Source organism: Andrena cerasifolii, chromosome 4 (genome assembly GCF_050908995.1).
Source record: "Andrena cerasifolii isolate SP2316 chromosome 4, iyAndCera1_principal, whole genome shotgun sequence".
Taxonomy (NCBI): domain Eukaryota; kingdom Metazoa; phylum Arthropoda; class Insecta; order Hymenoptera; family Andrenidae; genus Andrena; species Andrena cerasifolii.
In genome coordinates this window covers 7643774-7658139 of record NC_135121.1, presented here as the reverse complement: position 1 = coordinate 7658139, position 14366 = coordinate 7643774, and the positions used below count along the sequence as shown (strand labels likewise).

General features: G+C 47.3%; 1 protein-coding gene across 1 annotated transcript in view; it reads right to left on the bottom strand.

Moving 5' to 3' along the window:
• Positions 1-994: 994 nt before the first annotated feature.
• The window catches only part of LOC143367762 (uncharacterized), a 58946-nt gene continuing 45574 nt past the window's right edge, over positions 995-14366 (bottom strand). Inside the window, exons 2-6 of the mRNA XM_076809916.1 lie at positions 8963-9050; positions 6668-8829; positions 5200-5828; positions 4391-4960; positions 995-1603 (exon numbers count right to left, since the gene is read on the bottom strand). Of these exons, the coding sequence (XP_076666031.1) occupies positions 4440-4960; positions 5200-5828; positions 6668-8829; positions 8963-9050 (3400 nt within the window). The 3' untranslated portion in view covers positions 995-1603; positions 4391-4439. The remainder of the gene's footprint in view (positions 1604-4390; positions 4961-5199; positions 5829-6667; positions 8830-8962; positions 9051-14366) is intronic.

Genomic DNA, 14366 nt, shown 5'->3' with positions numbered 1-14366 from the left:
TGTGTATCTTTCTCTTTCTACCGCCGTCTACATTTTCGTTCGTTGCATACTTCATCCATGTTTGTATGCTCTAAGATAGCATTGGTATCCGCGTTCGAGCTGACTCAATCTATTCAATGCCTCCGCTTTCGTATCTCCTTTGTGTTTTCTGTTCATCCCCGTGGGTTTTTCGTTCTGGAATAAAACGGCTCGTCCGGGGTATCGGCGCAGCATGGAAAATTTAACGTGCCAGAGATATATTGCTCGTGAAACTCTATCCGACTTCTGTCATTAAGTATCTTCTATATTTCTTCTTAGAAGGAGATGCTCATAAACATGCGAGTGGTATTAAATAAATTTTTTACTCTCGTCTCAGTCGAGCTTGTCCGCAGGAAAGAAGTCGACGGTTAGTAGTCAGCGTTTTCCATTTACGTAACACGCTAACTGAAATACGACGTTATTACCGACTGCAGCTCGTGCAATATGCGTCGACGTGGAAATAACATGATGCACGTGGTTAAACGGTTTTTGATAGAATTGGATTATGTCGATTGCATAACCTCGCGAATCTGCACTTTGAGCACTGTAGCGTAGTTAATTAAAACTCGAGACTGATGCGAGGTGACAGCACATTGTACGACGAGGGTTATGGAAGGTTAGAAACAGGGCCAGCAACTGATTCAACGGACCGCATTGCGTAACCTCAAAAGCGTTACAATAAAAATATAGGGTTTTTCTTGCAATCGCAATTTCTAGGGATCTCTGATTATCTGCATGTTAAACAGTCATATTGCAACCGAGCAATTAGAATGCAGCCTTTGCTTCGGGCTTAAATCTTCTTCGTCTACTGTCGATACGTTCACTTTCGTTACTTAAATAAATAGACGTGTCTTCTATCGTCATATATCTTCAATTGCCAGATGTGGGAAGTTTGTCAGAAACTTCTGCTGCACAGATATACGCAATGTCACCTCGCGGTAATAGTAAGATGCCAAATAAAAGGTAAGAATGCTCACAATTTTCCTCTGTAACGAGTATGACAAATTAGCACCCGTGGTTCCCTGTCACCAAACAATACAACACGTGTTCCATGCCTTTTATTTATCCTTCGAGTCGCAGCGATACGTTCTGTACATAATATAGTGTGCAAAAGGGAAACATGTTAAATATTGACGAGACATAAGTGGACCAATCGAGCCGTACAAAGTATCTCACAGGGCTCATTTGCCCTGCAATATACCGTGCAGCTTCTGGACGTTGTATTTTTGTCGGTACTTAGCTTTCGACGGAAATCGTATGCCGCGGGAGGACAAAGAACACCTTGTTTTCACAGACCGCCGAGGACTTTTGGAAAAACAAGGCGCCGCGCTCTGCAACAAGGCGAGAGTGTCCGCCAGATTTTCAGGCCGTCCTTGGTCAGGACGTGGTTTGTTCGGCACGAAGCGGCCTCCTTCGTTCCTCTTGATTGACATGGGACGTTTCATCGGGCGTCGCACGTGTGCTCGTGGAAAACCATTCTGCTCCTCGTCCCGAGCGGCTTCCGGGATTCAACGGCACTTTCCACGCTTTCGAAAACAAAAATAATAACTGTCCATCACGTCGACGTAGGAGCCGTCCGATGTTCCTAGAACAAGAATTCAGAACGGAATAGTGACTTCCTTGACGTGGTCCATATTGGAGATGTTGCTGCTCTTAAGTCCTTCCGTCGTTCTAACGTAATTTTCAATCGTGACTGATTCGTGTACTGTAATCGTAAGTAATATTTCTCTCTCAATTACAGTTACTATGCTCTAGTCGATAGTTTTTCACCCAGAAATTTCTACCGCAAAATTGTGAAGCTATGAACGATTTTCAGGGAGGTGAATTTCCAAGCAAACCAGAGTAGACTCGAACAATAGAATTTTCACGCGACCTTGAATCATTCCAGCGAGAATTGACACATTTCCAGCAGTCGTATTTGCGGTTCCCTGCGACAGGGTGCCACCCGTGGCGTCACCATTCACCCTGGGCACAGGGTCGAGGCGGTTTGTGGTCCAGGAAGAAGTCGTTGACATCGTAATATGACGTCCAGAGATGATCACGACCCTCCTCGACCCCCTTTGAGCAACCGTGAAATCAACCGTTCGATCTTGCCGCTGACAACTCTTTCGAAAATATATTTGCTTATGCGCTGGACTGAACGGTCTGATTAAGACTGATCTCTGTGCGAGATGCCATTCAGTAGAAATCAAATGAATTAAACGCGAGCGAGATCGGCCATTAGTCGAGCAATTAACCTAGATGGAAAATGGTCAGGGTTAGTGATCCTCTAGGGAGTGATCGGAACAACGTGTATCGTCGCTGATTGGTTGCCGCGATTTTGGAGCAAAAGCGGAAGTAGACAGAGAAAGAAACTGTAAAAAGAAGAAAGAGACAGAAATACTGACAGAAAGAGATAGAGACGTTTATTTCCGGTTTTGCTCCAAGATGGCTGCGGTTATACCGATCACTCCCTAGAGGATCACTAGTCAGGGTCACTCACGATCTACCCTCTTCGCTTAAAATCGAACGGCTCGAAGATCTCAGAAACCTCCTACGCTCGTCAACCTCGAATTTATCAACGTATTCAGGACTACGTGGACGATACTAAAACTCCCAAACCCAGCACTACCGTCGGAGGAAGGGGAGCCCGTTTCCAGCGTCGTCGCAGACACGAATTTCCGATGTCTCGCGGGACGAGCCGGAAGCCAAAGAAACCGGCACAAAAGCCTTGCCATTGACATCGATTCCCATTGTCAGAGAGAGGCACCGCGGACGGGAGACAGGAAAAAGAAACGCGGGGAGAGAAAGGAGGACGTAGAGGGCGCAGAGGACGCGAAAGGACGACGTGGTTGCGCAACAATGCGAAAACGCAAGAGAGCATCCGACGAAAAGCTCCCCGTATCACGTTCCCATAAGTGGCAGAGGCACGGGGATCCCCGCGGAGACGTCCACACGTTTTCCTCCCCTTCGCTCTGCCCTCCCTCCTCTCTCTCTCTCTCTCTTCCACACACTCGCATCTTCCCTTTCCCTCGCTTTTGCCGGCTCGTTCAACCCCGCGTGCCTATAATGTACGAGATCCGCGCACGTGAAAAGGGGGCCGAGAAGAGGCGCCAGGTATATACGCGCGTACAGGAAAAATTCCATGGTGACTGCACCCCGGGTATCCCGCGGCGAGACCTGAATAACCCATAATTGCACCGCCTGCCACCCCTCCATTCACTATGCACGCCTCTGTCCTGCCTCGTTCATTGTGCAAACACGTCCCCCCGTAACTGCTCGCGGGCACCGATTCACCGGCGAACTTTGGCCCCCGATGCTCGCCGCTGCAATTATTTAAACTGTACGCGGCCGTGGACACGTCGCTGGTAATGACAACCATTGTGCTGCTGGGGATGATGCGCGAGGCGACGTCGTAGGTGGAATAACTGGTAGCGAGGAATTCGGGGGTAGTTGGGAGGATATTACCATTTCGCACTTAGTTTTTTTTAAGGACACAGTGTGTGCTTTGAAACTGGTGGATAAGGTGCCTCCGAATGGACGTTACTTCTTGGAAGGGATGAGAATAGATGGTAACGAGGAAATCTAATTTATTAGGACGGTGCAAAAGTTCCCTCGCTCACTGTTAGGCAATAATGTCCTTTTTACTGCGTCTATTTGAACCTTTACTGGGGAAGTGGTAGCAGATAGTCGTGGATAGCCAAGGAAAATACTTTGATTAGAGAAATGTATAATATATTTACTCTTTTAATAAAAACTTTGGTTCAATAAAGCGAACGAACTTCTGCACTTACATAATAAAAGCTTATCCCGAGGTGTACATGAACGAAATTAAGTAGAAGACGAACCAAGTTTTCTGTATCTTGTGATCGATGGAATAGCTGTGTGTGAGACCAGGGCTCGATGTAGGGGCGCGCAAGCAGGGCAATTCTGGCGCGTTAATTCGAAAGGGCGTATTTGGTCAAAAGGTGGTTCGGAGATAAATGACTTTTAGTATTCTGTGCTATGCCATCGTTACGCTACATAAATCGGATTAGGTCAGATATTAAATTTGGATAAAAGTATTTGTGACAAACAATAAACTACTTTTCTGCAACCTGGTAGCAATAACTCAATTTAAGCGAAAGTTGCAGATACGCTCTTTCGAATTAACACGGCAGAATTGCCTAGAGCAGCTTGGTAGAAACAGAAAATTAAAATGAATAAAATCCAATAAAGAAGTGAAACTTTTTGAAAGTGCGTTAAAAACTTTACAATTAAATGCAAAGGGTTGCAAAAATCATTTTTTCCCCAAAGCGGCAGAAGAGCTAGATCAGGCCCTGTTTGAGATGGTTGGGTAGCTCCTGTGGATGTCGAATGGTGGATGTGTAGAATGTTTGAAAGCAGACTATACCTTCTACCATTCTTCCTCCGTTATCAGTTTGCTGCAGCTGGGTGGTTGCTTATGGGTTGGCCGCGTTGAACCAGGAAAGTATCCAATTCTGTCTGAAGGAGTTGTCCTCCGCCGCTTCTTCTTGATTATCAATGGCGATCGGCAAGGGTAGTTCAACCTCCGAGCCGAGAATATCGTCCCCAGCGAAGTTCAAGAAGCTTCCCGACTGGTTGGAGGACAGCATCTCTGTCTCGAAGTCGCCGGAACTAGTGGATCTGACGGTGGAGTACGATCGATCGAGGAAACCGTTGAACGGCTTGCTTTCCTGCCTCATAAACGTAAGCGAGTCGGCGCTGGCCAAACAGTTCAACGGGACACCGATGCACTTGGAGGACGAGCACCCACACGTTCCGCCCTGCTTCTTCATCTGCCTCTGCTTGCAAGGGCTGACGACACGCTCCAAACCAGTCTTCTTCTCCTTCTTGTCCTTGCCCTTGGCTTTGCTAGCGCCCTGCTTGCACTCCAGCATCTCTTTTTTCTCCCTCGCCGTCCTGTCCGCGGAGGACTCCTCTGATCGCGCCGCTGACTTATCTGCGGCCGCGGAATTAGAAGTGTTAAGAGCTGAGAGAGTAGCCAGTTACGAAGGACTCGCGGGTGTGGCATTAAAATGCGACGCGAGGGCTACACTCCCTCCAGTCCCTGACAAACTGTTCCAAACATCCCCCAGTTTCCAGATCGACGCTGGACCCCGCTGGACCCACAAAGTCGATTTCATATTTACACAGAAAAGGGATAGGTCTGTTTGTACAAGTTCATCTGGAAGCACCCACCTTTGCCCAGCTGTTTCTTCCTCTTGGCACAGTACTCGTCCGACTGGCTCGTGGTCTTGCCGCAGCCCTCTTTCTTCGGCTTCGATTTGCCGCAGGTCGTGGATGATTTCTTATTCAGACACTTCGCAGGCGGCTTCTTGCACGCGCTCGTAGACGATTTCTTATCCACACACTTGGCGGGGGGCTTCTTGCATTTCTTTGACGTTTTCTCGCAGGCGGAAGGCTTGCAGGATGATGGTTTCGACTGCTTCCCGTAGGATCTATCCTGGCTCGCGGGATCGGCGAGGTTCTGCCCCAACTTGTTCCCTTGCAGTTTAACGCCAATGAAGGAGACAGTGAGCAGTGGCAGCGAGGAGAAACGTTTCACGTCCCTGCCCGGATTCGTTTGCCCCGCGAATGCCGATTGAGTGTAGTGCCTTCTCCCGGTGCATTTCGCAGGCCTATTGCCGCAGTCGCGGTCGTCGTTCCTTCGACGGCCGCAAGACTCCCTGCGCCTTGGTTTCGTGCAGATCTCCCGCGAAGAAGACTGGCTCTCCTCCCCCCGAGAGCAACTCTGGCGCTCCTGCCTTTTGCAGGACCTTTCCCTCTTTCGGCAGCTATCCTGTTCCTGATTGCAACTTCGCTCCCGCCTAAATGTTTCGAGACTCTTTAGGGGTTCTATAAAACTTATATCCACGGAATTTCCTTATTCTATAGACATATACGTACGTAATTGAAGAGTCCTCGTAGAAAACACTGTAAATGCCAAAATTAAAAAAAGAAATTATCGGAAAATCTTCTACGTGCCACTGATAATACTATAGTATAGGATTTGATTTTTGACACTTGCTCTGTTTTCTACAAAGACTCTCCAATTACCTACCCCTTCCAACTCGCGTGGAAACGTTCCTGACATTTCAATGAAACTTCCTGTAAATGTAGAGCATTTGGAGTATTGGAGTTACGCGGGGAGTAGTTCTCTTTTTCTGCGGAAATGCACTGTGGAAGGTTTAAATCAACCCTTAAAGTTGTCGCGTATGTATTTTGGTTCTTTTAATATAACTTTGTAACGCTGCGAGATGGAGGAAAACTATAGATACGAGAATCGTTCAGATTTCTATGCTCTATCTAACTACGGAAAGAAAAATAAAAACGATAACTTTGAGGGCTGATTTCACTCCCTCAGAGTGAATTTCCACAGAAAAAAAGAATTGTTCCTCGCATTTCGAAGTTTGATTAAAAGCAGAATTTTCGGCTTGGGAATGTTCTTATGAAATCTCGTGAAACAGGGTAGATAGTGATTAAAAAAAGTAAACGAATTTTAAACCCTCCTTTCGCCACCACTGTATAACCCTACAACCTATCACGAGTCTACGCTATTATTAGCGCGTAACTCCTTAACCCTGCCTATTTCCCCAACTATTAAGGAGCTAGATCACCTGGAAGCCCAGCGAAACCCTACGCCCCACCAGAACCAAGCGCCCATTACCTTTCCCTGTCGCACTTCCTCGGCCTTCGCTCGCATTTGTTCGACCGTTTGGAGGGGTCAGTGCAAATTTGTCTGCCCCCCGCGTTGTCGGACGTCGGTTTCTCGTCATAGTGGGGGTCTTTCTCGGTGGGCAGGCACGTGGGGTCCCTCGGCTTCTTCGGCTTCGGCTTGCCATCCTTGGGGCAGTAGGACAAGTCGTAGTCGCATTCCACCGACTGCTGCAACGCCGGGCAGCAGTACCGCTGGCAGGCCTTCTTCGATTTACTCTCCTTCTGACACTTCCTACTTTCGGGCTGCCGGTCGCAGGACCGCCTCCTGGAGCACTTGTTGTTGTCCCTGGAGGACTTGTTCTCCCTGTGCTTCGTGCACATCGTCTTGCCTCCGGAGGCACCCTCGTCGCCGTCCTTGCACCGCCTCGACGACGGGTTCATCGACGCGGTGAAGATGCTCGAGGTGCCGCTCCTCGGGGCGCCCAATCCTCTCGACCTGCTCCGCGCACCTACGGACGGAAGCCTGCCCAGAGGCGAGGAGCTGTTCGAGGAGGCTCGTCGCGGCGGGAAAGGTGGATAAGAGGGTGGCTTTCGCGATCCGCCGCCGGAACTGCCGGACATGGAGGACCCGTCGTGACCGAAAGCGCCAGCTTCTTGACTCTGCGGCGCACCGCCGGCGGTAGGACTCCCCTGGAGTCTAGCCTGCGTCGCGGCGCACGGCGAGGTACCCTTCTTCTCATGGGGGCTGGAGATCTTCAACGTCGACTCTCTGTTCTTCCATCCGAACGATGCGTAGACTTGATTCAGAGACTCGTGACTGGATTTGTTGTCGAAACGAGGGGCCTGGTTGGACACGCTACTGTCAGACTGCTTCCATGATCGGGGCGCAAAGTATGACTCCGGGTTACGGCCTTTGCTCTCCGTGGCTTGAGAAGCATCTTGAGCGGCTCTATTCGATACATTCTCCTGGAGCTCCTGAGGATTTTTCGAAGATAATTGAACGTTACCCGGCTGCGCAGCTTGAGCAACCTTCTCCGTTGCGTGCTCCAGTGCTTTCTTTTCTGCGCTCATAGAACTCTGAGCAATACTTCCCTCTGTTTCTTGTTCCACGGGGGACCATCCCGAAGTTGTTGCTTGGGTAGCTTCCTCGGGGGCTGAGGTTTCCGTCGGATTAGCAGAGGAGTAGCTCTGAGGCGGCTGCTGCTTCTGGGGCTCCATGGAAGACGTCAGCTTAGCAGTGTCCGTCAGGTTCTCCGCGCGTTGCTGTAGCACTGGCTGCGCAGGCTTTGAAATCCCGCTCGGTGGTCGCGAGGAATATTGCACCGACGGCTGCGCCTGACACTTCATCTGACTCGGTGGCAATTCTGATTTCGAGATTGGTAAATACTTCACACCCTCGTTCTTCATGGCCGGCGCGGTGAACAGCTTCTGCGCTGAGGGAGCAGCTGCTTCGTCTACAGTCGGGCCTGTCTTCGAGGTACTCGGAGCCTCGGTTTTCGTCGCTTCTGCCTCAACCTTCGCAGACTCAGCGACACTAACTTCCACAGCCTGAGACATTGCCGTGTCCTGCGCCTCCGCTTTGTTCTCGATCGATTTCGTCGACAAGGACAAAGTGTCCGCGCTGTTAGGATCGTTAGGGTACTCCGCCGTGGTGGGACTCACTTTCTCCTGCTCCGGAGGCTTCAAGTCCATCCTCGCGGTCTTGGCAGCGTTCACCGATTCGCCGCAATCGTTGCGAGGTAGAACGTCCAGGTCGTACGTCTCCCCGCCGGGTACAAACGCAAAGTCACCGGCCTGCTCGTTCCGAAGCGTCTTGTAGCCTGTCAGCTTCCATTTCAGGGTCCTTGGCACCGGGTTTCCATCCAGCAGGGACATCAAGTTCTCCTCTTGCGAGGAAGCCTGGATTCTCGGGCAGTTCATGGGGGTGGCTTTCAGATCGAACTGGTACGCGTGCGTCTTTGGGGCCAGGGCCATCGAAGCGATCGCCGGCATGCTCGACATGGCTCTCGACGCGTCCTCCAGCTCGTGGTGCGTGGCCAACGAACTGGAGACGAGGTCCTTCGCCGCGGCGCATTTCCTGGACTCGCGACAGATCTCTTCCTTGCCGGAGACCTCGAAGAAGTTCCAGAAGCGACGGCTCGACGAAGTGGTGTGCAAATGGGACGAGGACAACTAGCGTTCGCATAGAAATGTTCGTACATTTACACATTACACAGACATTGTAATGAAATTCAAATTAAATTCAAAATCCAATAATGCGCGTGGAGCGCGAGTGTCCGAGAGATATTTCTATACTGAATCGTGCATTTACTTGGATACCCTTCGGGGGTAGAACATGGGGAAGATCCTGGAAAACCAAAGTCCTGAATCCGTTCATCGTCTCGATGTAATCTCTGCAGAGGCGTGTTTAAAGCGTGTGTAGAAATTACTGTTGCGTTGCAGACGTAGTCACTTAGAATTTTGAAAATTAAATTGCTGTTCAAACGGTATGTGTACGCGCCAGGGTCATTCCTGAGGTTTCCGTGGCATTTTGATGGCGTGTGTCAGAACGCTTGAAGAACAATAGGGGATCGACGGCCAGGGTTACCGAAACATCCGCCAATCTATACTCGATATCCACACTCTCGATTACATTCGTTCCTATCGGCTAGAGTCTGAACCTACTTCGGTATCCCGATAACTTCATAATCAATGAACGCCATCTACAGTTCTTTTCATATCCTCCACTTTATTCCCAAGCAATTCTACACGCTAACGCGAATACAAGTCTGTTATCGGCGAACATATAATTTCAATGCATCCAAGTGTTTCGAGCAGCTCGTTAATGCCGCTTCTTCGTCCAGTTGTCTCCTCATGGGCTTCAGACGGCGAACGTTACTCGTCGCTTCCGACAGCCAGACTTCTTGCCCGCGCCGTGCTTGCTACGCGGACGCGCGTACTTCAGCTTCTGGAGACATGCTTCAGCGTCCTCCTCCGAAAATCGTCCGCCATTTCCCGAATTATCTTCGGCGGTGGCCGATTGCACCGTACCCCGAAGACGATCCTCGAGTCCTCCTTCTGCGACGGCGCGCGGTTCATTCGATTCTGGATCCTCGACTGACGATCTCGCGGCATGAGAACTTCCACCCAGCAGGGCTCTCCGTTCGCTCCTGTCCACTGCTCGTACATCGACCGAAACGGTTCCCATGATCTCGTTTGGCTGGAGCTATACGCCTTTCGGAGGAACGAGTCGATGAGTGGTTCGAACGAAAGGATGCAAGGTTGATAATATAATCGTAAGTTTCAAGGATTTTTGGGGCTCGACTCTATGTCTGGGGTGGAAGCTTCTGCAGTGATGGGCTTTGAGTAGTTAAGGGGGTAGTTACAACTAGAATGGTCGAAGAAATTAAGTTTTCCAATAAAGAATTCGCAGAAGCTACAACATCAGGGGAAGGTCAATTCTATGCCACCGGAATTCACGATTTTTGTAAGTTCAAAAAAAATATTTGACTTTAATCTGTACCTTAAACTTAAACGCTGTTTTCTCGAAAATGTTTGTGAAATCGGTGCCAGTGATATTTCGAAAACTGCTGAACCAATTTGAATTAAAAAACTGATGAAATTTATCTTCGAAATGTTCTCTTCTGCTCTTCTGAGAGATGTTGCATCAGTTTTTTAAGGATCAAAAACAAACTGTGGCTTTTAAATAAAAATCGCTATGCTACAGTCTAGATATTGATGCGAGGAATAATCGAGCCGAGTTTCAAAGTGGTTCAGTAGTTTTTGAAGTATCATTGGCACCGATTTGAAGAGCATAGTTTCGAGAAAACGGCGTTTAAAGTTTAAGGTACAGGTTAAAGTGAGGTAATTTTTTTCTTTGAACGTACAGAAAAACTTCGATTTCGGGGCCATAGAGTTGACCTACCTTCGATGTTGTAGCTTCTGCGAATTCTTTATTAGAAAAATCGATTTTTTCGATCGTTCTAGGTGTACGTAACCCCTTAATGGTTGAACTAAATCTTTTTCGTGAGGTGATTGATGGAATAGAGCGAGTGGTGTCAGGGATGGGGGCTGATAGTAAAGGGGGCACGGTACCAACGACGATTTTTTCAGTCTGGGCACCAAAGATCGGGAAGTCAACGCCCTGATTTCGTTCATGACCAGTCTCTGTGGTAGTCTATGTTCTCGGATGTTCTGTGAGCAAGTACGATTTTAGACTTTCCGAAAGAGATAGTGGGATTAATGAACCTGTTCCAATGGGGATATCTTGGCCGATCGCATTGTCTGGATACGGCGTAAACGTGGAATTTTTGGCACGCGTATGAATTACCTTTCGGCAGGCAAAGAAACGACGGGGAAACACGAACGAATCGTAATCGATATCGGCTTGCAATCGATGGTCTGCTTGACGGCGCCATACTTCCGTTTAAACGAGTGCGCGAATGTAGGGAAGTCAGAAGAATCTTGTTAAGGCGCAAATCCACGAGGAGACAAAAATATCATGTCTCACATTAGGGCTGTGATTATTCGAATATATTTTACAAGTATTCGAATGCTACGAATGAACTTCGAATGTTTGAGTATTCGAATAGTATGGTATGAATTATAAATCATGTTCTTCAGGTTCATTTTTTTACAATATTTTATTTAGTTCCAGTTGTGAGTTCGTTAGTTTGTCAGGGAGTGTTTCTGCATGAAAAACTAAGTCGAAAATATAGAATAAAATCGTCTGATATCGCGTTTCGTTTTCGAGAAAATTGACTTTGAATTTTAGCCAAATACGCGTGCCCCTGAGGTGCCTAAAGCTGTACCCAGGTGCACGGGTATTTGGCTAAAATTCAAAGTCAATTTTCTCGAAAACGAAACGCGATATCAGACGATTTTATTCTATATTTTCGAATTAGTTTTTCATGCAGAAACACCCCCTGACAAACTAACGAACTCACCACTGGAACTAAATAAAAGCTTGTAAAAAAATGAACCTAAAGAACTTGATTTATAATTCACACCATACTAGTCGATATATTAAATATTCGAATAGTATTTGGATACTTGGATATTCGAATACATTCGCCAAATAATTGAGCAACTGAAGTATTCGAATATTCGAATACCGAAAAATTCGACAAATAGTCCCAGCCCTATCTCACACGAGACTTTAATTTAATTAGACAATTATTTCATTATTTTATTCTTTTTTAATTATTTCGCCATTAGTTTCCTGAAATTAGACTCTCACGACACAAGCTTCACGATATATTTAGAAAAATCTCCTCTCTCGCGACTGAGATTTTTGTCTCATGTAAAATCTCATCGTGGATTCGCGGCTTTAGAATATAAATAATTCTGTAAAGGAATTCAATAGTTGCAATTCCACTGTAATTTCAAAGCGACTGCAACTCCCCGCCAAATAATCCCTCAATTTTTATTAAAAAGGAGTGACAGTGAAATGTTTAAATAAATGCGCGTAAATCTTGCCAGGATTCAACTAACCCTGCAAAGAATTAAAAAGTTGCAATTCCACTGTAATTTCGAAGCGGCCGCAATTCTTTGCGAAATAATCTCCCGGCTTTTATTAAAAGGAAGAAGAAAGGAATTGGGAACAATTAAAGTTGCAGTTAAATAAAAAGGGATTAGTCTGCCGCGAAACCTATCCGTAACGTGGAATATTATTTTCGAGCAATTAAAATAGGGAATAGAAGCTGTTACGCGCATCCTTCGTTAGTCGATTCGAAAACGGCGCGTCGCGGAATTCGGAACTTTTGGCCGCGGTGATTTCGTGGCACGTTAACGAGCCAAGTTCTCGTCCCACGTCAGATACCCTCTCTCTTCCTCTCACGACGAGTAATTTAAGTGCGCGTCTGTGCACTTGATTGCATATCCCGGGGAGTAGGTACGTAGTTCCGGGCGCGCGAGGGATAATGTCTTAATGAGTAGAACTCGGTAGTTCTCGAAGTACTTGGACTACTGAATAGCATAGGGGAAGCGATGCGCGCGTTTCAATTGGATCAGAAAAGTAACTGATTCCAGTTTCATCGCAAGCGCGAAGAGAAAACAGCTGTTACTCTTTCCCCTCTTCGATTTTGCAATTGTAACTCCGACTAAATAAATTTTAACGCCCGTGAGATCAATTTTGAACTTGGAAAATTTCAAAAGTCACTGAACCCTCGAGGGTTAATATCACCTCTTTGGTGATATTTTAAATATGGAACTTTGGATTTACTTTTAAATATGGAATTTTTCAAAAGTGATCGAACCCTCGAGGGTTTAATTAAAAAATTCAAATAGCATTATTCTCCGAAATATCTTCTGCAGATATTTATCCAACCTTTCGTCTTTCGAAGTTTGCAGTACGAAGGTACTTTCCTCTTCAAACAATTCAATCTACACAAGCAAGGAGAAAGTGTATACTAATGTGCGTTCCAGAATAACTCGTGTGCCCCGCGATTTTAACGTGGTGCACTAATTGGTAGGAAGGAAGTTCCCAAGTCAGACCCTCCAGCAGGTCCCCTGTCCTGGAATCCTGAAGCGCCTGGACGTAGAGAGGGACCAAGCTCCATTGGAGCATGCTCCGTCCCGGAAACAAACGTCAACGGGGAACAGATCGATGATTCGCGTCCATGGAAACCGCGGATGGACCAATAGAGGGAGACCGTTCGCCTTTCTAGACAGGCGCATCCGCCTTTTTCCTGCTCGCGTCGCTGTAACGTGGAAAAAGAGCGCGCTCGAACGAACAAGCCAAAGAGGGACGGTATTTTCCTCCGGCGGCGTTGCAAAAAGGGGCAATATTTATATCCGTTGCATCAACCACGCGGCAAACCTCGTACCTATAACCAACTGCTCGCGAAACATCGGGGTCCTTTAAACGGTACCTCTGTCATCGATACGACGATGAATTTCCTTGGCCGGTGTCTCCGTTTCCTGTAAACCTTGCACAAACTTTAAATAGCGATTAGCATCGCGGTAGATGGTGGGTCGAGAAGGGAGGGAGAGTTATTCAGCTGAGAAGGACTGGTACTTCCCTAGTGGCACAAAATATTGGTTAAATATTTACCATTAAATAAATATTTACTTTATGTTTGAAAAAAATATTTGCCTCTTAATCTGGAATAAATATTGTACGTATATTTAAATATCAAAAAGAGATCGAACCTCTTTTTAATATTGGATGTATGTGCATTGAATATTTCGTGCTACTAGGGTTTCGACAATTGTTCAACTGAAAATGTTGATCGATGTGACGTTTAACGTTTCTCAGGGAAAACGATTAGGAAGAAACTTCCACTCCACCGTTTAATCCGCTGTTTTTAATCGATTCGAAGGGAAGAGGACACGGTTGTTTGTCAACGAGCTCCAGCTGGACGGGTGCTCTTCCACCGCGTACCGATTCGATTTTGTTTCGAGCTTACCGTCAGATCGGTCAGGTAGTCCGACTCCGTATTACGTTACCAGCACCGCTCGCTGGAGTGCAGTCGCCCGCGTGCTGGCTGCACGTCGCCGGACTTTAACTTTCCTCGAAATTAATTAAGCCTGAAGTGTCAAGGGGCGCGCGCGCGGCGACCCTGCTCGTTAAAAAAAAGAAGCGCAGGAAAGAGGAAAGCGTGGGGTCTTTTTTCGGGGGTTGAGAGGAAACTTGGATCCAGTGTCTCGTGTTAAAGAAATTTCCGGGCGAAAATTCAAATTCTATAAAGGAGGTGTGCGCTGAAAGTACAATCATATAAACCATGAAA